Source organism: Thunnus albacares, chromosome 23 (genome assembly GCF_914725855.1).
Source record: "Thunnus albacares chromosome 23, fThuAlb1.1, whole genome shotgun sequence".
Classification (NCBI taxonomy): Eukaryota; Metazoa; Chordata; class Actinopteri; order Scombriformes; family Scombridae; genus Thunnus; species Thunnus albacares.
Window position 1 is genome coordinate 23,520,874 of NC_058128.1, and position 25,339 is coordinate 23,546,212.

The 25,339-nt window shown below is 39.4% G+C and overlaps 1 protein-coding gene and 1 long non-coding RNA gene across 4 annotated transcripts in view; both read left to right on the forward strand.

Annotated features, from left to right (window-relative positions):
* The window catches only part of tmtc1 (transmembrane O-mannosyltransferase targeting cadherins 1), a 152,865-nt gene extending 134,651 nt beyond the window's left edge, over positions 1-18,214 (forward strand). For both annotated transcript variants that reach the window (XM_044343776.1, XM_044343775.1), the window contains 8 exons: positions 2,583-2,691; positions 2,954-3,056; positions 4,409-4,544; positions 6,718-6,862; positions 7,570-7,707; positions 10,640-10,762; positions 14,970-15,047; positions 15,948-18,214. In XM_044343776.1, the coding sequence (XP_044199711.1) occupies positions 2,583-2,691; positions 2,954-3,056; positions 4,409-4,544; positions 6,718-6,862; positions 7,570-7,707; positions 10,640-10,762; positions 14,970-15,047; positions 15,948-16,073 (958 nt within the window). In that variant the 3' untranslated portion in view covers positions 16,074-18,214. The remainder of the gene's footprint in view (positions 1-2,582; positions 2,692-2,953; positions 3,057-4,408; positions 4,545-6,717; positions 6,863-7,569; positions 7,708-10,639; positions 10,763-14,969; positions 15,048-15,947) is intronic.
* A 3,336-nt stretch (positions 18,215-21,550) lies between these two features.
* Positions 21,551-24,595, forward strand: LOC122975363. Of its 2 annotated transcripts, XR_006400633.1 has the most exons (5): positions 21,551-21,684; positions 21,763-21,824; positions 23,143-23,257; positions 24,252-24,367; positions 24,493-24,595. It is a non-coding gene; the product is annotated as an uncharacterized LOC122975363 (long non-coding RNA). The 2 variants fall into 2 exon arrangements; XR_006400634.1 differs by lacking the exon at positions 24,252-24,367 and having other exon boundaries at positions 21,558-21,684; positions 24,493-24,594.
* The last annotated feature ends 744 nt before the right edge of the window (positions 24,596-25,339 follow it).

Consider the following 25,339-nt stretch of genomic DNA (forward strand, 5'->3'; position numbering starts at 1 on the left):
TGCAGAAATCATTTTCTCTGTATCATTAAACCTGAAAATGAATGTGCATGTGTGAGAAACAACATGACAACAAACAAACACTGTTTCAGTTTGGCTGGTAGATTGTAATACTGGTTAAGCCAAAGGTGAAGCTAAGCTTGACAGGAACCAAGCTAGTCTCTAGTATCAAACTAAGTTTCTGTTTCCTTATGTCTGTATCTTTATTAAGCAGAAAGTCACCCAGATTTGCTTAAGTAAGTAAGTGGTTTAACTGGTAATCCAGCTTTATTAAACACACATCTGGACATGAAGGTTATGTTATTGAGGAATGGCAAACATGGTGGAATATAGATCATTGTTATTCTTGGATAGGTTTGGAACTTCTCCTGAACTGCTGCACTTCAGTATGATGGAACTTCATATTCTTCAATATGACACTGTAGTAAAACTGGCCAACCTTTGCACTATCTCTTTAAGTTTTATGAAGAATAATGACTTTTTTAGGACATTAAACACACATTTTAAGACTTGGGACTTGTTCTTGACATGAGACACACCTATCTTGACTTGGAATTTCATTGCAAATACCTACAAATGAATGACTTTGTCCCACCTCTGGAATTTCTATGGGATACTTGTGCAAAATTTTGAAGAGAACTCTATGAAAAGAAATCAGAAAACTTTTAATGATCAGAAATCATTAAAAGTAAATTACATGCTTTTGAAGTTGTGATCACTGCATCTGCAGTCCGAGAACACAGCTGGCAGTAATATGTCTGAACACAGAAGAAAAAAATCAAAGTGTCTGTGATGCTGTGGTTAGAAATGAACAAACTGCAAACAGAGTATATTTTGGTTTTGGATTCTTTTCTGGCGTGTGATTAAAAAAACAAAAACATTTTGAAACTATAAGAACCATGATTCATTGCACTTGGTGCCATGGTGCAGTACCTTGGAGTCACAGTGTGGCAATATTGGCAAAAAGTGTATTGAGAGATATGTTGAAACATAGTCTCGGGACTCTGATTGAAATGAATGGTAAGCTAAAGTTGCAGTGGCATCAGTCATACTGCAGTCAGAGACTGTAGGGCCTAAAAATTAATGACTCGCCACGCTTGCTAATGAAAGTCGTCAGTTAGCCTGACTCCTGACACTGTAATATGACAAGCTCTTTATACAATTGTGGAGGTTTCTTTTGTTTGTTTGTTTTGTGGTCAAATAGCATGTACTGAGCTCTGCTGCCTCTAATAGAAAACTACATCAATAATAGAAGCTGAAATGAAGTCCCTTATTGCAGCTCAGCTCCATTATCATCTCTGTGTTATCAGCAAAACTGTGAGAACACACAAACTGAGCCATCGATCCACAACAGCTCTGTGTGTGTGTGTGTCTGCATGTGTGTCTTTGCCCTGTTTGTTTGTTTGTTTTTTGTGTGTATGTGTGAATTAATAAATCATATGTGTTCCATTGTGTCGCAATCAAAAAGTGAAGTAGAAGCTCACATCCAATAAACTTAAAATAGGTGCTGGACCAAAGAAACAATTTAACAAAGAAAGATGAAGGTCTGCACACTGTAGCTCCCTGAGATGCTACAGTGTTTAATGAGACATCCATCAGTGACGTTAACAGCTACATGCTCTTCTAAGCATGTAGTTACAGTGCGCAGACCTTCATCTTTCTTTGTTACATTGTGTGGCAATGAAATTAAAGAAGCGTACAATCTATGGCTGTAATTAAAAATATAATACTACTGACTGATGATTAGGGCTGCAACTACCGATTATTTTCATTATCACTTAATCTGTGGATTATTATTTTGAATCATCGATGAATCGCTTTGTCTACAAAATGAAAGAAAATATTGGAAAATTATATTACATTTACTGTCATACGTTACTTATGATGATAGTGAGGATGATGATGATGATGAGAGTGATGATGATCATGGTAGTAATCATGGTGATTAAGATTTTTAATTTCAACACTTTATTGGTGCATATACATTGTACCATAAACAGACAAAGACCAGTCTGAGTAGTCATTAATCCAAAGGGAGTGTGGACAGACTCTGGAAGTGTGCAAGGAAAGGCCACCACCTCTTGTAGAAAGAGTCCGTTGACTCTTTACGTGTAAGCTTAATTTTCTCCAGCTGGAGGAAGAGCGTGGCATTGTAGAGCCATGTGGAGTCAGGGGGAGGGACGGGAGATTTCCAGGATAAAAGTATTCTTCTTCTGGCCAGGAGCATCAAAAAAAGCCATCATATCAGTCACCGCTGTGCTACAGGGAAGTGACGCTCCTGGCACACCAAAGAGTGCTAATAGAAGGCAGACATTGATTTTAACATTTAACCCATCTGAAGTCGTTTTGCAAGTGGCTGACCAAAAATCTCTGGGCTTTGAACAGGACCAAAACATACTGTATGTATAAGGGTTGCAGGGGTCTGTGGAGGACACAGATTGGGTCAATATGTTGGTAAATTTCTGCCAGGCAAACTTTGCACAAGTATGCTCTTTTTGTTAGTTTCAGGCTTAGGGTTATTAAGATATGATGATTAGGAGGAAGAGGAGGATGTTGACTCTGATGATTATGATGATCTGTTCCAGGTCCCAAGGGAAGGAGAAAGAGGCTGAGACGCTGCTGAAAGACTCCATACGCTTCGGTCCACATTTTGCAGATGCTTACTCCAGTCTGGCTTCACTCTATGCTGAACAGGTGAAACATCCACAGAACACAAAAGCAACATCTCTCTCTCTCACACAGACTCACACACATATGCACCATATATGACTCGATGCCTGGAGACATGATGTAACTCATCACCACTTCATAACTCCTGAATTAAAGCAGGGCAGCTGTAACACACTGTTAGAGAAGCTGCTTCAGTTCCACACACTCCCTCATGTCAGCATCAGCTTCCTGGTTCATTCCTTCATGTCTGTAATCCTATATTTACTTCATCTGCATTCTCCCACAGAAACGCTTTCCTGAAGCCAATGAAGTGTATGTGAAAGGTATAGAGAACTGTCCTGACAGCTCCGACCTGCATAATAACTACGGAGTGTTTCTGGTGGATACGGGTGAGTTGAACTGCCTAATGATCAAGTTTACTGGACCGTGACAGTTTTTACTTGTTATACAGATTAAACAAATTAATTATATTTTGCCTACACTTTATATTATTGCTGACTATTCACCTGAGGGTTCTTTGGTTTTTCTAATTGATTTTCCAGCTTCCAGGCAGCCATTGATTTGGTTCCTTTCAGTGCATTATGAAAATCAACTTGCAGCCAGAGAATTGAAACTTGCTGCAGACGTCTAATCTATCAGAGTGAAAAATAAGTCAAAATCATGTTCTTGTCACTTGTATATGACGGTGAAAGAACAAGTGTTTTGTACATTTATATGCTTGTTGAAAAGTCTAACACATTTTAGGAGTGGGCTGTTAAATAACAGCCATTTTTTTCTTTGCCAATGAACATTGTTCTTTTCACAACATCCAATTGAACTTGTTGTTGTCTTCTAAATTTGATATCCAGCAGCACAGCATGTGATTGCAGTGCTTTGCATCAGCAGACTCTAAAAATGTCAAATGACAAAACCTCCTTAACACAGCACCAAAGAAGAGTAACTGCATCTCAGTCAGAAGAAACTAATTAAGAGCAGGGCTTAAAGACATACATGTATTAACGAATGTAGGAATAGGAAGAGATGAAGAGCTGTGTGAGGATCTTCATCATTTCTATGGTGGAAGTCACTCCATAACCTGTACAGGAATTCACCAATGGAGTGGTGAGGAAGTAAAAAACATAAAGGTTAGCTGGATGAGATTATTAATGAGCTGACTGGATGAACCCATTAGACAGCTGGAGGTGGATCACATCAGTCTGACACTGAAATGACAGCTGATAACAGCAGAGAAGGAAACAAGTTTAAAAGTTTACTAGCAACAAGATGATCACCAAGGTTGCAGCAAAATTGAGCGGTTGAAGTGAAAAGTTTGAACACCCTGAAGCTGCAGTCCGACCAAAATTCACCTTGCTTTTGAGGCCAAAGCAGGGGAAAACAGGAAATCGTGTGGGTAGGGTTGTAAGCATAAACTGCAAGAGTTAGTAGCTAGTGGGCTAACAGCAGCAGTCCCCAGAGTTGTAAATCATAACAAGTTTTATCAAACATTTTACTGTCAATAACCTCTATCACTACCTCTGCATCTCTTCTTCTCTGCTGTTTGTATTATTTCTCAGTGATTTGAATGTTTCACACTGTCTCCTTTATTTTCACCTGTATTCTCTCCATTCATCCTTCTTCTCTTTCACTCTGCACATATTACTTGTTTCCTGCCTCATTTCCTGCTTAATACTTGTCACATTTCTTGTACATTCCTTCAAACCTCTGTTCCGTTCCTCACTCCTTGCCCTCTCCTCTCCACTAGGAGAAGGAGAGCTGGCAGCCGCTCACTACCAGCAAGCTGTTCGACTCAAACCGGCACACTACGTTGCCATGGTGAACCTGGGCCGCCTGCTCCGCTCCTCCAATGAGAACAAAGAGGCCGAGTCTTGGTACAAGAGGTAAGAAAAAGAGCAACAGTAGCTGTGTATTTTAAGACTCCAGGCTCTGTACCTGACTCTGACCTTTGACAAGAACATACTACTTACTGTTACTGTAACTGGTTTGTTTTTTATATATATATTATCCTCCCCTCTGGAAACATATGTGCATTTTCATAACCAGCATTTTCAGTTTTACTTTACTGTTGCATAAAAAATGTGTTTAGCTGCTGATTATCAAATTAAACTCAGCTTGGTGTCTGATCTGCAGTGCTGTCCGCTCACCTCACTCAGTTTTTCCTGAGTGAAGTGAGCTACTTGATTGAGTTGTTTGACTCTCAGGTTTCCTTTTTTCCCCAGAATGATAACACGAATAACTACCACTAAACAAACACATAATGCTATTGATCTATCAGTTATTGTCACCTCCTGAGCTGAATCACAAAGATAATGATGTGTTTCGTCACAATATGATGTATATACTATATTTATAATATACATATAATGTAGTTACTAGATAACATTGTTAACAGCTACCTCATTAAATATGTGGTCTGGGCTGTGTGATATAGCACCACTGTTTTCATTCAGTGTTTCTGTGCAAAATGTATTTAGTGTATCCTTGAGGTCTAACAAATGGGTTAAATGCATTTCCTTCCTCGTAGAACATTAGCAAAGCTGATTTTTTGAAAATTTTGACATCTGCATTGCTTACCTTCCTGTTTGCTTCCTTGCAGTCTTCTTCTTTCTCGCCTTTGTTGGTGCATTGCTGCGTTTCTGAGCTTGTTATTCCCAGCTGCATTTCAGTGGAACAGCAGCAGGCAGCAAGAATGTGAATTATGTTACTCATGTGTGTGCATGATACAAAGAAAATGGAGACACACTGCTTCACAGCACTACTAGTGGTCAAAAACTCTACAGACAACCTTTAATGTGTGATAAAAATTTAAACATTTCTTCTGTCATTAGCCAGGCAGGCCTTATGTCAGGAGAAGCATTTCTATAATATGCTGCAGAAATCATTGACAGTAAAATAGTTCAATGTTTATTGTGAATGAGAAATACTTTTTAAGACAAAGAATTCCAATCAAAATGTGGTTAAAACGTCAGAAAAGTTATTTTGTGGTAATATTTTCAATGCTAACACTGAGAAAATTACTTGATGCTTCACATTTTTTCTATGATATGTTACTGTCCATACTGAAATGTAAGCATTTGATTACTTATAGATTAGAGTATATTCAATTACAGACAAATTTAGCAAATTTTGTAATCGGCGCTCCAGACCAAAGAAAGGCAAGTTGGTTAATTCAGAGCATTCAAAGCCAACGGATAAAACACCTACAGAAAGACAAGTAAAGCATTACAGTACATCAATGGATCAATTCCCACTCATGAGGGAAGTATATATAAGAAGCAGTGAACAGAATCTTTATAAGAAAAGGCAGTATAGTGATTTATACTGATTTTCAAAGTGTGTTTCCATCTGTCTTTGGCCTACCTCTTATTTACATCCTCATTATCTGCTTTATCACAGCAGCTATTCTGCCTGGGGTCCACATCAGAATTTCTCTCACAATGACAATGATAACAATTGCATGATAACCATAAATGTACCGCACACAACAAGAAAAACATGACATACATGATATACTTACAGAATAACATAAACTGCAAGAAACACACATACAAGCTCTGATAAAAATAAAAACCTGTGTGTGTATTTAGTAAGCACCAAAGTCCTAATCCATGAACACTCTAATACATTGATAATATCATAATAACAAAAACTATAAACCCAACATTGACTTCACAAACTAATCCAAAGTCTCTGCTCAGTAGATGCTGTTTCAGTAATGGTTTAAAACTAGATAAAAAATTCTCATTAGAGAAGTGAATTCCGTTCATTCATTGCTTGATATACTGTATGACTGTATGTTGGATTGAGTTTGTCCTTGTTTGGGGCAGTTTAACATGTCTCTGTACTGAACTTACAGACAGACATTGATATTGATTGTCTCAACTAACTTTACTGACAATGAAGCAAACAAGTTTATTTCCCAAAATGTTGAAATATTCCTTTAACGGGAAATTTAGGTGCAGACAAACTGATAATGGGTGAGCAGTAGATATTGAACCTCCAAGATGTGGTTTCACTAATTTGTAATCATGACCTTTGACCTTTGTCCCGCAGGGCGCTGCAGGTGACGAGGAAGGTGGACATCCTGACACCGCTGGGGGCGTTGTACTACAACACCGGACGCTACGAAGAGGCCTTGCAGGTGTACAGAGAGGCTGCCGCCCTGCAGCCAGGCAGCACCGACATCTGGCTGGCTCTGGTAAGCAGACACACACACACACACACACACACACACACACACACACACACACACACACACACACACACATTCAATTACTCACTGAGTCATGGAATACTAAGACAACTGAATGTGAGTGTGTGGCAACAAGCTGCCACATTCTGGATATTCACCAAAACAACATCTGTCTGGCCTCAAACACGGCCAAGCCATGAATACACCATTTCTCTTGTTTCCATCTGTCTCTCTCTTTCACACACACATACACACACACACAGCTCTAGCAGCATGCCTGCATTGAATAGTAATAGGATAAGACACAGTGGCATTTTGCTTCCATTTAAGTTCTCCATTAGTAAACGTCAGCACAGATATTTAAGCCAATTAGAGGATGTTGTATATGAATGTAAGACAGTGAATAGATTGTGGGTATCAAAATCCCATGATATATTTGAAATTTTAGAGGCTACAGTAAAGTGATGCTATGATCTGATCCTGCTGTCTGTTGTGGCCGAGTGAAAGGAAAACCTGTCGTAGTCATCATCATATGTCAGCCATCAGATCCACACTACTAAAAATGATTTGTATGTTTTTGTGGCTATTTCTTTGTGTGTGTGTGTGCAGCCCAGAGAAGGTTCTAAAGGACTCTCTGCAGCCGTACAAATCAGACTATCTCTCCAAGTCCACACACACACACACACTCTGCCTGTCTTTCTGTTTCCCTCCAGGCTCAGGTTTTAGCCATGGCCGGTCGTACCAAAGAGGCAGAGAAGATGACCCTGGACATCATATCCAGAGAGGGCAGCTGTATTGAATGTTACCGCCTCTTGTCTGCCATCTACAGCAAGCGGGGCAACTACACAGAGGTGTGTGTGTGTGTGTGTGTGTGTGTGTGTGTGTGTGTGTGTGTGTGTGTGTGTGTGTGTGTGTGTCTGTATCATGGCCTCTGTATCTGTTGCCTGGAGGTAATATAACGCACAGCATATTTAGACAATCACAGTGAGAAATGTTAAACTCTCAGCAGGAGATGGTTTCCGCTCCATTGGTTACTGTGGAAACTAATCACCTCCTCACTTTACATCAAACTAGCGGCCATTTGCTGGCAAGCAGCTGCCACTCATCCTCCCACTGTGTTCTATCACCACCATCAGCACTTAAACTTTTCTGTCTTTCACTTTCCCTGTGACCCAGTTTCAAAGTAAATGTGTGGAATGTTCACACAGGAAGTCTACAGTACAAGGCTATAAAATGTCATCATGCATACTAAAATCATCTGGATTGCCAGTGTAGTGTTGATGGATGTTATTGTCATTCTTGTGCCATAATGCTTTCCTACCAGGAAGAGAGGAGTCCCTCACAGCTGGAAGAAGGCCAGAAAAGCAAGCAGCTCAGCTTGAATTGTCAGTGATGATATATGTACATTATGTATGTATAAGTGTACAAACATGGGTCCAACCTTTCATTTTTAAACAAATAAAATCAAAACCTACCTCACATTCTATCCAAACTGCAATCAGATGTTATGGAGGGATATGTTTTCTTATGTGTTTGCTGGTGTGATGGATAATATGTACACGTGTATAGTACGTGACAGGCATTGCAGACTCCAAGACTAAACACAGCCGCTTGTGTGTGTGAAGCATAATGTCATTACCATGACAACAAGGTTCACTGTCAGTCTGACATGTGAACGTTATTGCTTGCAGCAAGATGTTGTTTTCAAAGTTTGCAAAGAAGAGGAAAGCTGACAAAGAGAACAAAAAATTCAAAGAGGAATGGACAGACAGATGTATTCATTTTCCTGCAGTCCAGCACTAAATATGTGTGTTTACTATGGGTGTACCACAAAGCTACTCTCTGTATCTGTTTGTATCACATAAAGCTAAAATCAGCATATAGATTCATATCAAGAGTAGGCGTGACTTATACCAGAAGTTGTCAGAAATAGTCTAGACTTCATTTTCTGTATTTCATTGTTTTCTGTTGCCGTTCATGCTCTTTATGCATGTTGTATATCTGTAGGTTTAGCCTCCAACAAAATAACATAATATTTTAATCATGTACCTAAATAAGTCAAATTCAGAAAAAAAATATTTGTATTTGAACTGCACCATCAAAAAAACAAAAGGGGAAAAAAAGCTGTTTAACTGTTAAAGTTTGGTGTAGAAATAATTAGTGGTGAAAATAGAACAGTAGTTTAATGGAAAAATACAAGTCGGAATTGCATCGGGCCATATTACATGATTATCTTTAAAAACAGGAGCTTTGTATATAATGGGTGGAGGCCCAGATGAAAATAAAGTTGGTCTGATGTGTCTATGAAAAAAAAGACAAAAACCTGCAAACTTCCATCAGCCCATTTGACCGCGCTTTTGAGACAGTCCCTCACTTCAGCTCCTCAGTTTTCCTTTTACTGTCGAGTCTTCAAGGTGCCAGGCTTCAGTATCTGATCATGAGGTAAAAATAACACGTGTGGAACATCAGTCAAGCTGAAGTTATATTGAGTGCCTTCTTTGTACGATTTCTAAACTGAGTTATGGACGTCTGTTATTGATGGACATCTGCTAAAGATCCTGACACAGTAAATTGTCTGAATCAGGTGACATAACGGAGTTGGGGGGGTTTACTGCTAAACTTGTAATGTTTTTTGAATCCATTGAGAGTGTATTATTTCTTCATTCCTGACTAATGTATGTGTATTAGTTTATACCCCTAGTGCCTACACTACAGCTGCTTGACCAATTAACACATATGGATCATTTCCTCTTACAGGCAGTCACACCTTTTGTGAAAAGTGTTACATTCACTGCTTACAAGCAAATGGTGTCATTTTCAGTTGTTGTAATCTTACTTATCATATACCACATATCTCAAATAAAGAAAACCAGATTAGCCTAGCTTAGCATAAAGACAAGACACACCTTTCAACACCTCTAAAGCTCACTGATTAACATGGTACATCTAGTTTGTTTGATTTGTACACAAAGAGAAATGCACAGACATACAATTGACATTGATATCCATCGTCTCAACTCACTCTTAGAACATATGCAATATAAGCCCACCTCCCAAAATGTTTCCTCTCTCAATACTCTCCTTTTGCAGTCATTGTAGACTTACTGAAAGAAAACAGTAGGAGAAAATTACTTTTATCTGGATACACCCAGAAAACATCCCCAATAATTTGTACATTCAGTGTGAACAATTTCTCATGTTTGAAATGTTGACCTCCAGTGTATTCATTGTTCTCTGTGGGGAGTATCTACAGCCTCTAGGCTTCGTTCCAGGACCAGAAACATGAAACATCAGTATTTGGTCAGTCTGTGCTGGAAATTAAACATGGATCCACTGCTCCAGCCTCTGCAGCTCCCAACAACATGGAGCCTCCAAACTGCCTGTTAATTCTGAGATCCCCTCTCTCTCTCTCTCTCTCTCTCTCTCTCTCTCTGTCTCTCTCTGTCAGTGTGGCAGTGATCAAGCTGATGCTGCTCTTTCACAGAAAGACAGGAATAAATTATCATCCTGTCCACCTCCTCTTTCTGTCTGGCTAGCTCTGCTTCAAATCAGTTCCAGCCTCCTCTTCTCTGCATCATCTACTTTTTTTCCTCTCTCCTTCAGAGGCCTCATAGGTCAAAGTATCAGGTAGTAAAAGAGACTTTTTGCAGAGCCTGCTGTGCTCTAAACCAGCAGTGACAATCGACAGTCAGGCCAGGAAGTACACTCAAAGAGTAGGTGTGTGCTTGCATATATTTGGTGTTTTTGTATGTGTTGACTTGTGATTGTGTGTGTTTGTGCCAGGCTCTGGATGCTCTGGACAGAGCCCTTCAGCAGAATCCCAGTGACCTGACAGTGAGAGCAGAGCTGTATTTCTCCAAAGGAAACCAGCTCCGAGAGATGAACCAGCTGGACCGAGCTTTTGAGGTACTGCTCTCTCCATCTCCTCTCTCACTTTTGTCTCATTTTTTTCACCTTTTTTCCTCTCCTGTTGCTACTGAAAGCAATTAAAGATAGTATATTATAGGGCATTTTCAAATATAGTTGGTTTGCTCTAGTCTGAATCAGTGGATAAGTTGGTGAACTTGTTGCCTTTTTTCCTTTCCTTTTCACACAGAAAAAAATCCAAGCGAACCAAAGTACATTAGTAAAAACCATGTCAAGAACTTTTCATTCCTCTCATTAGTTATATCTCTGGGGTAGGAGCAATCATATAAACCCAGAAAGAAGGTCCTGAAGAAGCTCCCAAATATGTATAATATATCAGCCCAAATATCAAGAAGACCGACGAACTGCTCCAGAATTTTGTTTGTGACCAGACTGAGATCACTTCCTCTAAAGGGAACCACACCAAGGAAGAAAACCAGCCAGAGTCCCATTCAAAACAAGGCAGGGTGGAGACATCTATGAATAATGTAATGTTGTAGTCCATAGCAACTGATCATCCTTCGCTTCTAGTTGCTGATCTATGGAAAAAACTGTATTTTTTACAAAATATTGCCCACAGCAAATTACATGAATCTATAAAGGCATGGCTCAGTGTTTCATAATGATGAATTGCAGGTGAAAATAAATATTATTTATAGACAAATGACAGTATGTTCTGTGCATTTGTTTCTATAACAAACAAAGGTTATTTTTTGATGAAGTCCAAGCCAAATACCAACACTGGACATTTTCTACATGCAGAATATAATCCATTCTCATTTGAGTTGGTTCACTGAAATACAGCAGATGCACAAAATGAAATAGAAATATTTATTTTTGCTGCAGCATAGCTCCCCCCAGCCCAGCTGCATTCTGGGACTGGGCTTTCCATTCCCTTAGAGTTTCCAGAAGCTGCACCTGGCTTTCATAAATGATAGTGGTGGAAGAAGGATTAAGACACTTGACTCAAAGGGAAACTCCGCACAATATGAACATCAACAGCGTCAAAAATGTCTTCTGTGGCTCTGGAGGAACTCTGTCAAATCTTAGAATCTTATAAATTAATCAGTCTCAATTTAGGTTTTGAAACTGCACAGTATTTTTTATTTACTAAGTGGGAAGACACCATGGAGTTACATTATGGGAAACGGAGGATCTATTTGTAGGTAGCTCCATACTAGGGGCTAAAAGACAGTATATTCCTGTGTTTTTGTCATAGCTCGATTCTTTTTATCCATTTTACAACAAGTTTCTGCTGAGTTTTATTCATTTCAAGGCAGAGGATTTTTCCTAAGCTTCCATACATCTGTCCACATCTCTGTTTGGCAAGACAAAAAGGCAGCAGAAATACAGAAGTGTCATAGCCAAAGCAACGTTTCCAGCTAATAAAATAATCATGGGTGACTTTGAGATCATTTTAGATAGACTAACAAGAAATCCAGTCAGTTTTACTGACAAAGCATGTCACAGTAAAGTGTACTCCAAAATCAACTTAGCTGTTATTCACTGGACTGCAGTATAATCTTGTTATCAGCTGCAGCTGTGAGGCTGTGAAAAGGTACATTTGGAAGGTTAAAGAAGAGAATCAGCTGAACTTGTAGCGTACCGGAATGGTTTTTGGCAAGTTCACTATTACTGATCTCAGGAGACACACCCTTTGTTTTCTGCCTGAGTTGTGGGACATCTCACAGCATCCTTTGGAAATGTTTACTCCTGTTTGGTTATGTCAGTGTGAAAACCATTACATCCATGGGGAAAACCCAGCAGAGCAGTAAACACTACAATGTTCCAAACAGCCATTAACACACCAAGGAGCACAGTGTGCATCATTAAACTTTATGCTCAGTCGTTGCTCTCTCTGATCTCTGAGAGAAATTATTCAAAGGCTGAGGATACACTCTACTGAATTTATTTACTGATAGTAGCAGCTAGAGCCCACTGCTTCCCATGCATAGAATATATTGAAGTGGCTTTCAAAACAGTGTTTGTAAATGCAGCTGAAAGTACACAATGACTGAAAGGTAGAAAAACATAAACCTTGGCAGAGCTAACAGTTCTAACAGCATATCAACCACACTTCACATTCATCTCATTACTGCAATTACAAACTGTCTCACGGGACTGCTGGCCTTCACTTTCAGTTTGAGAGTCAGTATCTGTACAGAGCTGCTGGAAAACTTTGAATTACTTGTCTTAAGAATCATGGCCTTGATTTAATCTGCGAAGGAAGTTTCTGGAAAGCACAGGAAGCTTTGATTGACTTCCTGAGTAAAGGGCTCACGAGGAGAGAAAGCAAACAAATCACAGAGAGACAACTCTGAGCACATTTTGGGGAACACTGATGTTGTGGAAACATGACAGGAAGAGCCAGAAGGTCATCTCAGGTCACGGCAGCATTAAAGTGAGCAGTGTTTGTTCAGGGGAACTGGATTATTAGTTGATACAGATAACAGTGCAATGTAGTGTTATTTTACTGGCATTATCACAGTCTCTGAAGGAAGAAAACAAACATGAGGCGAGCAGCCTGGAAAACTGTTTGAAGTGTGGTTTTAAACTGGTTTATTTTAGGACTTTAATGTCTGTTTTTTGTCTCAAGTGTGTCAGAGCAGAGCGCCTGGCTGCTGATTCAAACATCCTCAGCCCTGAAGATAAGAAGCATAAATAAATGAGGTGCAAATGTTGAGGGGTTTTTTAACACCACAAACTCTTTTCATTTCTATTTATCATATTTGGCCTTGAAAATAGAATTTCAGCTTTCAGGCTTGATTTAAAGAGGTGTGATCAGACCAAACCAAACACAGCAGAGCAGAAGTCAGTGCAAAGGAAAGTAGCAAAGAGGTCACTGAGTGAACAGTTTTCATAAGGGCTGCAGCAGACAAAAATGTGTCAATTTCTTTATTTCAACTCAGTGAATTCATTAAAGAGTCATTTGCATATTTCAGTATAATTTGTGCTCCTCATACAACTATAGTCTGCACTAAATGATAATCATTTATCACAGGTTATTAAATATGGTTAGTCTTGCTTTGAAATGGGAAGTCTTTTCCTATGAATTCACATCACTGCTCACAACTTTCAGTCTGAAGGGGGGGGAGAAATGGACTTTGTATGTGCAGTGATTATCCTCACTCAGAATAATCAATAACTACTTAGTTGAAATATAAAGCCTAAAGAGGAAAATATCTTGAGGGGTCAGACTCTTAAAAAAAACTCTCCATGGGAAGCAGTGAGAACTAGCTGCTACTATCAGTAAATAAATGCAATAGTATGTGTCCTCTGTCTGTTTAAATCATTTCCAGAGATCAGTGAAAGCATGGCTGAACATAAAGTTTATTGATGCACGCTGTGGTCTTTGCTGTGTTAATAGCTGTTTGGAACAGTGCAGTGTTTCTTCTTTTCATGATGGATGTATTGGATTTCACCTTGACATATTGAATACTGAGCAAAAACACACATCTCAAAGGACGCCACAAAATGTTCCACATCACAGTGAACTTTCCAGGAAGTTAAACAATTTTTCTAATCTCTCAGTGGACATTATTCACAGCACAGTATTTTTACTTGTCATAGCAGGGAAACCACAGGTGTAACTAATAACATTAATGAGAGCTCTGTTCCATTTAGGTGTATCAGTAAGCTGCATATACCATTGTCCTTGACCTGGCACACCTAAGTGGAACGCAGCTAGTAACAATCTTATTAATTAAACCTGTACTTTCCTACTTTATTTATACATAACTTTTCTAAAGAAACACTGCAAAGTGCTTCACAGGAAGAAGAAAAGTGAAAGAGGAAAACAAAAGAGGCAGAGGTTATAGTGTACATAAAATGAACAGAATTAAGTTTTCAACCCATAAAATAAAAAATGTAAAGTCAAGAGAAAGCCATAGGAAATAAATAGTGTTAACCAACACAGTCACATGCTTCCCAGAGCACATTTCAGCGTGGTTTGGATAATTAGATCCTCGGTAGTTCTCGATAGATTTTCACTTGTATTTTTAGCTGCATGGTTGGAATCAGACAGTTTTTATTGCCAGGTCTGACCCAGGCCTAAATCAGTGCCTTCAGACATTTTACAACCACAGTGAATCATCTTAATAGCGAACTGTTATGTTGTGTCTTGAGTGGATGGATGTGACTCTTGTGACTCTGATGTTCTGATGAAATGTCATGATATTGACCACAGTGTTTTTTTCTCTTCCACTAGAGCTACAAGCTGGCTGTGGAACTCAAACCTGACCAATCCCAGGCCTGGATGAACATGGGAGGGATTCAGCACATCAAGGTAGAATTGTTAATCAATTTTAAAAGCTACCATACACTGCTGTGTCTTAGCTGAAAAATATTTTGAACATTAAACTCTTGGTAATCCAACTGACAAACATGTAAATACATAAACTGGTTAGCCTTGTCCAAATTTTCCATTATTACCATATTCCATGTAGCTTGTGGGTGAAAATCCTCATTGTTGTTGCTGTTGATATGCAAACTTTGCTGAAGATATTTTCTTACTGGAAGCAATGAGTTTAAATTCTGACCAAACTTCCTCATTACAAGTTTCTTGTAAAACAATGGTGAATGGTGTCAGGGGGCTGTGGGTGTGTCACTTAGCATCCAACTAGCTTAGCTGTGGTTAAGAAGGGGTTCAGCTAAAGTGGAACTTGCAGAGTTTTGAAACACAGTGGTGTGCTAAGTTCAGCCTGACTGCTGTGTCAAAATAAGTGAACACACAAGTGATTCATAAGGAACCTCTCAGAAAACAACACTTAAAGAAATTGGTTCCAGCTGTTAGAAGTCTGATTTTTCCAATTCCACTAACTACATTACTGCCTGTGGGATCTTAAACCTCTGTTAAACCAGGTGTGCAGCAGGTTTAAATTAAACCTCAGATACAGTGACCTCTAGTAGCGTTTAGGTGATTTCTACAGGACACTACAGGTGCAGGTTAAAGTTGCCCTGTGCAGTTGTTTACACCCAGTGTTACTCACCAAAACTCTGTGTATGTGCATCCTTGCAGTGTAACAAATGTGTTGAATACAAAGCCCAAGTTTAAACCAGTTTTAAACCTTAAACCATAATTAAGCTAATAACAGAGCAACAGCCCCAGGTGGTTCTGGATTGAACACATATTTGTTTGTAATGCATGTATTGTTTTGTGTGTTTGCGTGTGTGTGTGTGTACGCAGGGAGACTATGCAGCAGCCAGGATGTACTACCAGAGAGCCCTGCTTCTCAGCCCTGGTTCCAAACTTCTGAAGGAAAACCTGGCTAAGCTGGATCGGCTGGAGAGGAGACTGACAGGGGGGGCATAGACCACAACACTTCCCCTGGATGCTGCACCGTCCAGGGCACAAATCAAGGGAGTAGGGCACTGGCCGGCCCTCTGGTGCCCAAACACCAGCCACCAGGCTGCTGGATAAAACGGACCTGGGTACTATGACAACCTTCCTTTGTGAGAGCAGAGGAGGAAGGTGAACTTGTCAGGACTGCAGGGTGTTCGGAGACGGACTGGGTGTCCTGGAGATCGGTCAAGCCACAGTCCAGAAGCCTTTCCTAGTGTAAGCAGAAGGGACTGGCTAGTTGAAGACCACTGGGAGCTCCATGCATAGCCCAGTCTGCATCAGCTTTACTTCAACCTACACATATGCTGCAGACATTTGAGTTGAATTGATTTATTATTTAGGTTCATGTGAAGTTTTTTCTTTCTTGCACTTAAACACAGATTATAATTAAATCCTGCCTATGAGAATTATTCATGTATTCAAATTAGTGAAGTGAAAGTGTGTGCTAAAACTTGTTGATGAAGGGAACGAGTGTGGAAGTTCATTCTGGAACTTTGGGAACAGTATGTATAACAAAATCTAAGCTCAGAGGTTAATTTAACCAACTTTTCAGAGCTTTCAACCCCATCTCATGGTCTTCAACTGGGATCAAAGGGTTCATTGAGCAGGAGTCGGTGGATGGTTAAAGAAAGATCAAGGACATTCACATTTGACTGCAGAGAGGAGAGATGGGACAAAGTCATTGTTTTGCAAGTTACAAATAAGTCTCAAGTCTTGGCTATTAAGTCCGGGAAGTCAAGACAACCCCTAACATAATATGAATAAAGGTTTGAATAAAAGATTGTGACAACTGAAATTGACTTAAGGAGCTAGATTGTTTCTCCAGAGGTTTTCCACTCTGTTGGCCTTGCTAATCTACAGTTGTGCGTCTTTTACCTCACACATGGTCTTTGGCTGAGCACCTTCACCACAGCCAAGTTTCAAGTTTTTTTTTACTATTTATAATCTACAGTGTTAATATTAAAGGGTTACTTTTGTATTGCACTTCCATAAAGTGAAAGACTGAAAAAATGGTCAAATTGATGCAGGTGGAGATAACCTGACTTTTAGTCCCTAGCATGGGTCAAGCTTCAAAAGCAGTGGATCCTACATTTAGCATTTTTAGTGTGACCCTCCCTGCCAAGTAAGTCTCCAATGTCTCCATGCCCAGTTTGTAATGCAGGCTTTCTGTTCTAGATTTGTAGTATCTAAGCCCAAACTGATATAACCCTGAGCCACAGCAGACATTATACAACTACACAGTCAACCAGCCTCTGTACTTGATGTGTCAAATTAGTGGAGTGCACCTTTAAGTAACTACAAGTGACATAATCAGCCACAACAATTGTCCTTTAAATAGACAAAACCTGAATGCCTTAATGTCCCGATGTGATAATCTGCAGTATCATCTGTAATCTGTCTGCACTGCCAAATGCACCTTTCCATCCTGCTCATGCAACCCCATTGGCTGCTGTCAGATTCAAAATATACCCCTTATCAGGAAAATGAAGAATAGATTCTCCACACACATTTTTGTGGCATAAATTTTGAATCTTAGGGTTTGCCTTCCAAACTTATAGGTTATGTTATGACACTTGAGCGAGCTCCAGTCACTAAAGAAGGCCATGACATACAGTTGAAAGCTCCAAAAAGCATTTAAGTGGACTTTTGGGCTTTAATTATGTTGTTATACATTAAGGGAATGGTTTGATACCAGGTTCTATTTAATCCCACTCCCTGTCGGAGTATATCAGTGAATATAACAGTGGAAGATCTCACATTAGAATAGAAATGAAATAAGATCCATAACAACTGCTTTCTCATTTGACATAAACCATACCATGTTTATTTGACCTCCATGTGTAGGACTGGCTGCAGTATATGACCTGATGTCACAAGCCTTCTGCGAGTATAATAAGCTAGTGTGTGTGCTCCTGTGTGAGGAGCTGAAAATCATGGCTTCATGCATACCATAACCTCTGAAGATTGCTGTTTGGTTGCTTGTTGTGGTTTTGTTGATTTTGATGTTGATTGTGAATGAATTTTGTTGTGGAATGACAATGGGATGAAAATGAAGTGACTAGTGCAATGACTGACTTGCACCAAGAAAATAAAGTATATGTTTTATTAAATGGTGTTTGGACTTGTTACTCTTAAAATGTCTATGTTTTAAGTAAAAAGATTCCACTGGACTTAAATATTTAGGTTGTTTTGTCACCAGAAAACTTTTTGACATGTTTAATTCAGCTGTATGTATTTTTTCATTACCATTTTAAATGTGCCTTCCCAATAGGAAATTAAATAATCAAATCATTTGAAATTTGGGAGGTGTATTCTACGAATCTCTGTAACTCAGGATTACCCATTACACCCTTATTTGCAAACATCCACAGAGATACAGGCTGATGACAAATTAAAGGAAAAAACAACATAAAATGTCTTAGTAAGGTGTTGGGCCACCACATGCTGCCAGAACAGCTTCAATGGCCTTGGCATTGATTCTACAAGTCTCTGAACACTATTGGAGGGATGAACACCATTCTTCCAGATGATACTCCCTCATTTGGTGTTTGATCTTGGTGGTGGAGAGCGCTGTCTAACACGTCAGTCCAAAATCTCCCATACATGTTCAATTGGGTTGAGATCTGGTGACTGTGAAGGCCATAGCATATGATTCACATCTTTTTCATACTCATCAAATCGTTCAGTGAACCCTTGTGCCCTGTGAATTGGGGCATTGTTGTCCTGGAAGAGACCACTCCCATCAGGATAGAAATGTTCCATCATAGTATGAAGGTGATGACTCAGAACAACTTTCTATTGTTTTGCAGTGACCCTCCACTCTAAGGGGAGGGGTCAAGCATTCAGACCTCTACTGGTTTTTCCTTTAATTTATCACCCATCTGTATTTACTTGCATCTTCATAGAAGTAAGGAAAGCAATTTCTGGAATGGTTTCTCCCTGTTTTTGAATGTGGTGAAAACTAAGAGAATGAAAATGAAATTCCTCTAAGCTCCAAGTGAATAACACCAAAACCTGACATTTTACATAGCTTAAATTTCACCAATTAAACCCATGAAACACATGAAAAGTGTTGCATAAAAGAGAGGCATCAGATGTTGCAGCTTTTTAACAATAATGTTAATTAATTACTATGATAACTATTATTTTTAGTGACTCATCTTTTGTGTATGTTGCCCTGTAGAGAACGATATTTTGCTCCTGTGTATGCCGACTGTGTACCACAGAAGTGACAATAAAGAACTTGAACTTGATTAAAAGATGGATGTATACAATCAAAAGTAAAAGTCCCATATTTGTAGAATTGTTTGTGATTACATCATGTTTCCAATTATTCTAAAGAAAGATAATAAGATGTCTCTGTACCACAAGACTATGAGTCTACTGCAGTGGTTGCCCACCTGGGGGGTTCTGAAGGGTCAAAAAAGGTGAAATTGACACACATAACAGAAAAGGTTTTCTTTTCCAATTGAGCACATTTTTTCTGACTTTTTTCTTTTTGCCTTTTGCTTTTTTTGTGAAATACTGAAAACATTCACCTGTTCAGGGCTGTAAATCCTTAAAATGGGACAATATATGAAAGAAATATAATACTTTGGTTGAGCTATACATAACTCATGCCATAAACTGATTAAAAGAAACAGCATATTGCTTTCTTCTGAAGCATCACAAGCCAAAAAGGTTGGGAACCACTGGTCAACAGCCATGTTAGCAGCTCTCTGCATCTGTCCTTGATGCTTTGAGCTAAATACCACTGTCATAATAGCAACATGTTCACAGTGATGATGCTGACTAGCATGTTTAGCAGGTATAATGTTCACCATCATCAGTGTGTTAGAATACTATTTTTTTCTTTTTAGCACTAAATACAAAATACAGAATAGTTTTTGGCCATAAACCAAAGTATTGGACGAAATAAAAATCTGACCTGATGATGGTGCTAGATGAAAAGTCATTTTGATGAATCCTCTGGAGACCATGAATGTCTGTACAAAAGGTTATGGTGAGTTATCTAATATTCATCCAGATATCTCGGTCTGGATCAAAGTGGATGACAAACATGATCATCCCCAGAGTCCAGTCACTAGTGCGGCAACAAATGTGACAACCAGGGTGATAATTGGTGTAGTCTATGTGCTGCACACATTCATCTGTGCTGCCTGTGAGGGTTTTTTTGTACTACCACAAGGATTTATCAAAGTCAGAAATCTTCAAATTCTACACATATACTGTAGGCTTTAAAGTTCTGGATAAATCTTAGAGACATTTATAAATAACATGTATTATGAGAATCCAATCATCAGCTATTCCATTTGAAATGTCTCTGGTGGTGTTCTTCATTTGCAGGCAGCCCAGATATTAACCCATAACTCTGTGCTTCATTGTCATGCTCAACACAGTTAGCTTCAAGCACAAATATAAAATATTATTTAAATTGGAGCAATACGTGATGGTTCTGTTGTACTTGGTACTTACTCTATCCTGCTGTGTTTACATATAACTGCCTCAGATCGTAATCATGCAAACAGAAATTGGATCTGTTTCAGTATTGTGAAGGCGCTCCACAGTCCCACCCATCAGGCCTTGGGTTAATGCTTCATAGACACCCAAACAAGAGGATCACTTGAGGGCCATGGCACACGCCCAGCATTGTGAGAGAACGCCATGCGAAGTTGACTTCCTGACAAACAGGAGCAGAGAGCGGCCGAGAGACGAGTGTATCACTTTTCAGCAACAGCCTTATTTTTTAGTTTGACAACAAAACATTTAACTTTATCCCATGGGATGTTAAAAGGGTTCTGTGTTTCTTAACTTATGCGGAAATAAATACTCCTTTAACTGCAGTGAAAGCAAGAAAATGGCCAATGTTGTAGTTTACAATAATAAAATAAGAGGCTTTCCAGTCCTAGAAAGGTTGTGTAATTAGAGCATATAGAATGAAAGCCTTAAGGAAAGATGCAAGATGAACTCATAAACAATAAAACACATCTCTGCTCAATTTGAAACACTCCAGGGTATACTACCAGTAGTGTATGCAAACTAACATTAGCAAAATTTTAGAAAAATATTGTGTTCCTAACATTATGTAACCCACATGGATTATAGGGCTACAAAACCCATGTATGTAATTTAGAGATGTAATTAGATGTTGTTCCCACAAGGGGGCGCATATATACATTGTGCGCCTGTTAGGTTGAGGGAATTACGTGACCTTTTGCTTTTTTACTGCAGCAGCACTTCCAAGAGAATAAGAGGACTTTTGATCCATGGAGGTTTTATGTTTGTAAAACTTTCCTTGAGCCGAGAAAAGCGATTTAAAAATCCGTGACGTCATCACAATTTAAAGTCTATGGGCCGAGTGGGAGCTCGCGGGCGGGGCCAGCGGGGGAAACACTACTGCGCCCATTCAGTGGGCTGCACAACGCAGAAGCAAACCCGGAAGCTAGAAACTTTTTTTGGCGCATGCGCCAGGTGAGCAACTACTATAGGACTGAATGGGCGCCGTTTTTAGTCTGGTATTCAGTTCTTATAGTACATCCATGGCGCGAACATGTAAACAAGAAGAATCGAGCATTTCCTGGTATGAAACACCGCAAAATAGTCATAAAAGTCAGATTAATGTCCATGTGACAATGCTAATAAGTTGCTCTTTTAATAGAGGTCCAACTGTGAGCGAGAGGGAAACAACTTCTGTCAAGTTATTAATGTTGAGAAACTCCGGTGAGTTGCCACATTGTCTATTAGTCTGTTGTTGTTAGCCACTGTGAAGGGAAGCTGCATTTAACTTACTGTTGAGTCAAGATACTTTTCATAAAGACCAACCGGTGATTGTGAAAATGTGGTCTAATGTTTATTACGTGCTTTAGTGCAACTGTGTCATTGTAATTATAGTCTGAAAAGCTCGCCAGCTGCTAACCGCTAAGCTAATCGTTAAACTAGTCGCTAAGCTAATCGCTAAACTAATCGCTAAGCTAATCGCTAGCTCTGGCTAATGGAGCCACCGACACCGTGTCAAAACTTTAAATGACTATTGCACTGTTTTCTAACATTAAAATCGCTATGTTTTAATGGGAATAGTGCACTTAAATGTTTTGCAATGCCATTAAATGGTAATTTAACTGATTTTGGTTGCTAGATGTACATGTTAAGTGAATCATAAAGGATGATTCAGTTTATTTTCATGATTAAGTTAACAGTAACGTTACATTAAAATGGTGCGTAAAAATGTAACAATACAGCAAATAATTTAGGTAATGTTAAATGTTAAAATATTAATTGTTTTGACAAGAGATTCAGAATAAGCAATCTGTTACTGTAAGAATACAAATGTTGACGTGACAGGGGAAATCCATTGTAAATAATTTATTGTTAAAGTTAAAAAGACATCTGTTTTAAAGAAATTCATGGTAAATTTTTCATGTTAAAACTACCAGTTGTTAAAATATGGTCATTGTAGTACAAGTATATCCTTATTTGTTGGTTATATGATGTATGATATTCTGAGAGAGAAAAGAACTTAATGAGATCTCATCTAAAAGCTGCGACACACCAAACCGACATCAAAGAACTAGCAGCGACGAAAGCCAACTGTTGCGTCTTTTCAAGTCGCCTCACGTTGGCCTGTGTCAGTTGCATTTGAACTCACTACAAAGACTACATCCGACAGCCAACTAGCACGTATGGTCTACGCCTGCATGAACTCAAAAAGGGAAACCAGAAGACCTAGGAATCCATGAGAAACAAAGTAGCGGTTGCCTAGCATTTTCACACCACTCTCGCTCGCCACAGACGGTTTTGTAGAGCTACTAAAATGTCTGATAAGTTGCAAATGGTACTGGCATTGTCAGCCCTTGGTCTTTTGCTTGTGGAAGAAGAAAGGAAGAGGCAGAGAGGAAAAATAAGGAGAAACCGCACTAAATGGGTGAAAGCATGGATACTACAGTGACAGGCTCAAGGGGCTTTCCTGAACCTGTGTCAAGAGCTGGAGACAAATGAAACCTCCGATTTCAAAAACTTCGCTCTGCTCTTTCCTGTCCAGCTTCACGTGTTGAAGGACCTTCTCAGTCCAATCATCCAGAGGCAAAACACTAACTACCGGGATTGTATCTCCGTTTGGGAACGCCTGATGATTACACTGTGCTTCTTGGCAACAGGTAGGCAAGCTAAAGGTGTCACTACACACACACACACACACACATATATATATACACACACATGTATATATATATATATATATATATATATATATATATATATATATATATATACAGTACTGTGCAAAACTTTTAGACACTAAAAGTAAAGTGAGAATGCTTACAAAAATATTGTTATAAATTGTTTTAATTTATTAATTAACTTCTTACAAAGTTGAGTAAAAAGAAGAAACCTAAATTATATCAATATTTGCTGTGAGCAGCTTTGCCTTTAAAACAGCCGCCGTTCTCCTCGGTACACCTTAACACAGTTTTTCATGGTAACTTGTAGGTAGGTCTCCACCCTGGAGAGAGAATGTTCTTCTGTGTATTTATTATTTAGGCCATCTCAGGTGCTTCTTCATGTAAACCCAGATTGACTCCATGATGTTGAGGTCAGGGTTTGAGGGGGCCATACCAAACCATGTGTTGCAGGACTCATCATTCATCTTGTTGCTGAAATAGTTGTTTATGACTCTAGCTGTATGCATGGGGTCATTGTCGTGTCATGAATACATTTGGGACGGATCAGACACCTCCCTGATGGTATTGCAAAATGGATAAGAATCTAAACATCTAGGGTGCCTAAAACTTTTGCGCAGTACTGTATGTACACACACACACACACACATATATACTTCTCAGATGTACGTTGCTTGGGTTAAGATGTACGTCGCTTTGGATAAAAGTGTGTGCTAAATGAAAAATGTAAATATGTATATTATGCTTTTGTAAGGGTGGGGTCTAATTTAATGTGACGAAGAAGCGCAATAATCAGTAACATCATATACTGTATGTACTGTATATAAATATGTAATTTACTTGAGCTGTAAGGTGCTGGAAAAGCTTTAAAATGCACCTTGAAATGCCTGAAAAGTGCATGATTTGACTTTGGAAAAGATGTAGGAACCCTGTAATATAGATAACTGAGTTATGTGCTTGTTAATATTTACAGGAGAAAGCTTTAGGAGCCTTTCTCACCAGTTCAGAGTGGGAGTATCAACAATTCGGCAATTGGTCCCTGAAACCTGTTCAGCAATCTACCAGGTTTTAAAAGAGAAATACTTGAAGGTATGTGTGATATGAGGTTTATAGTGCCGTCTGTAGGCATTTGGACAGCGACACATGGCCACATGACTACAAGTTATCAGGGGTCTGACATCATGGGTTTTACATTGTATTTTCTTGTTTTTCAGTGCTCAGACACACAATGGAAGAGTGGCAGGAAGTAGCCGATGGATTCCAGGCTCAGTGGAACTTGGAACTTGGTGCTTTGGATGGGAAACACATCAACATACACCCCCCCCCCCCCACCACCACCACCACCACCACCACCACCACCACCACCACCAGGAACTGGATCAACATTCTACAACTACAAGCATACATTTTCCATAGTCCTAATGGCACTGGTTGACAGCAAATGTAAGTTCCTTTATGTAGATGTTGGTTGCAATGGGCGGATTTCTGATGGCAGAGTGTTTGGTGGATGCTCACTGCAGGATGCTCTGGAGAAGAGAACATCCAACATCCCTGCCCCTGCATCACTTCCTGCTTCTGACCAGCTGGCTGCTTATTGCATTGTGGCAGATGAGGCATTTCCCTTGAAGGAATACCTCATGAAGCCATATCTGAACCGCAGGCTATCTGTAGAGCAACACATCTTCAATTACAGGCTGTCACGAGCTTGGAGGGTGGTAGAAAATGCTTTTGGAATCCTAGCAAATCATTTTTGGGTCTTTCTAACCACCATTAACATTCAAGACACTGCCAAAGTGGAGGACATTATTTTGGCTCGCTGTGCTCTGCACAACTTCCTACAGACCGAGAGCTGTGATCAATACAGGGCAGGGATCGTTGACCAGGAAGGACCAAATCATGACACGGTCCGAGGAAGATGGAGACAAGGCTCTGACCCACAGCAGGCTTCCCTGCCACACACAACCAATGCTACAACACGAGCCAAGCAGCACAGGGATGAATTATGCCGTTACTTCGTGTCTGATATCGGTGCAGTGCCTTTTCAGTGGGGCAAAATATAGG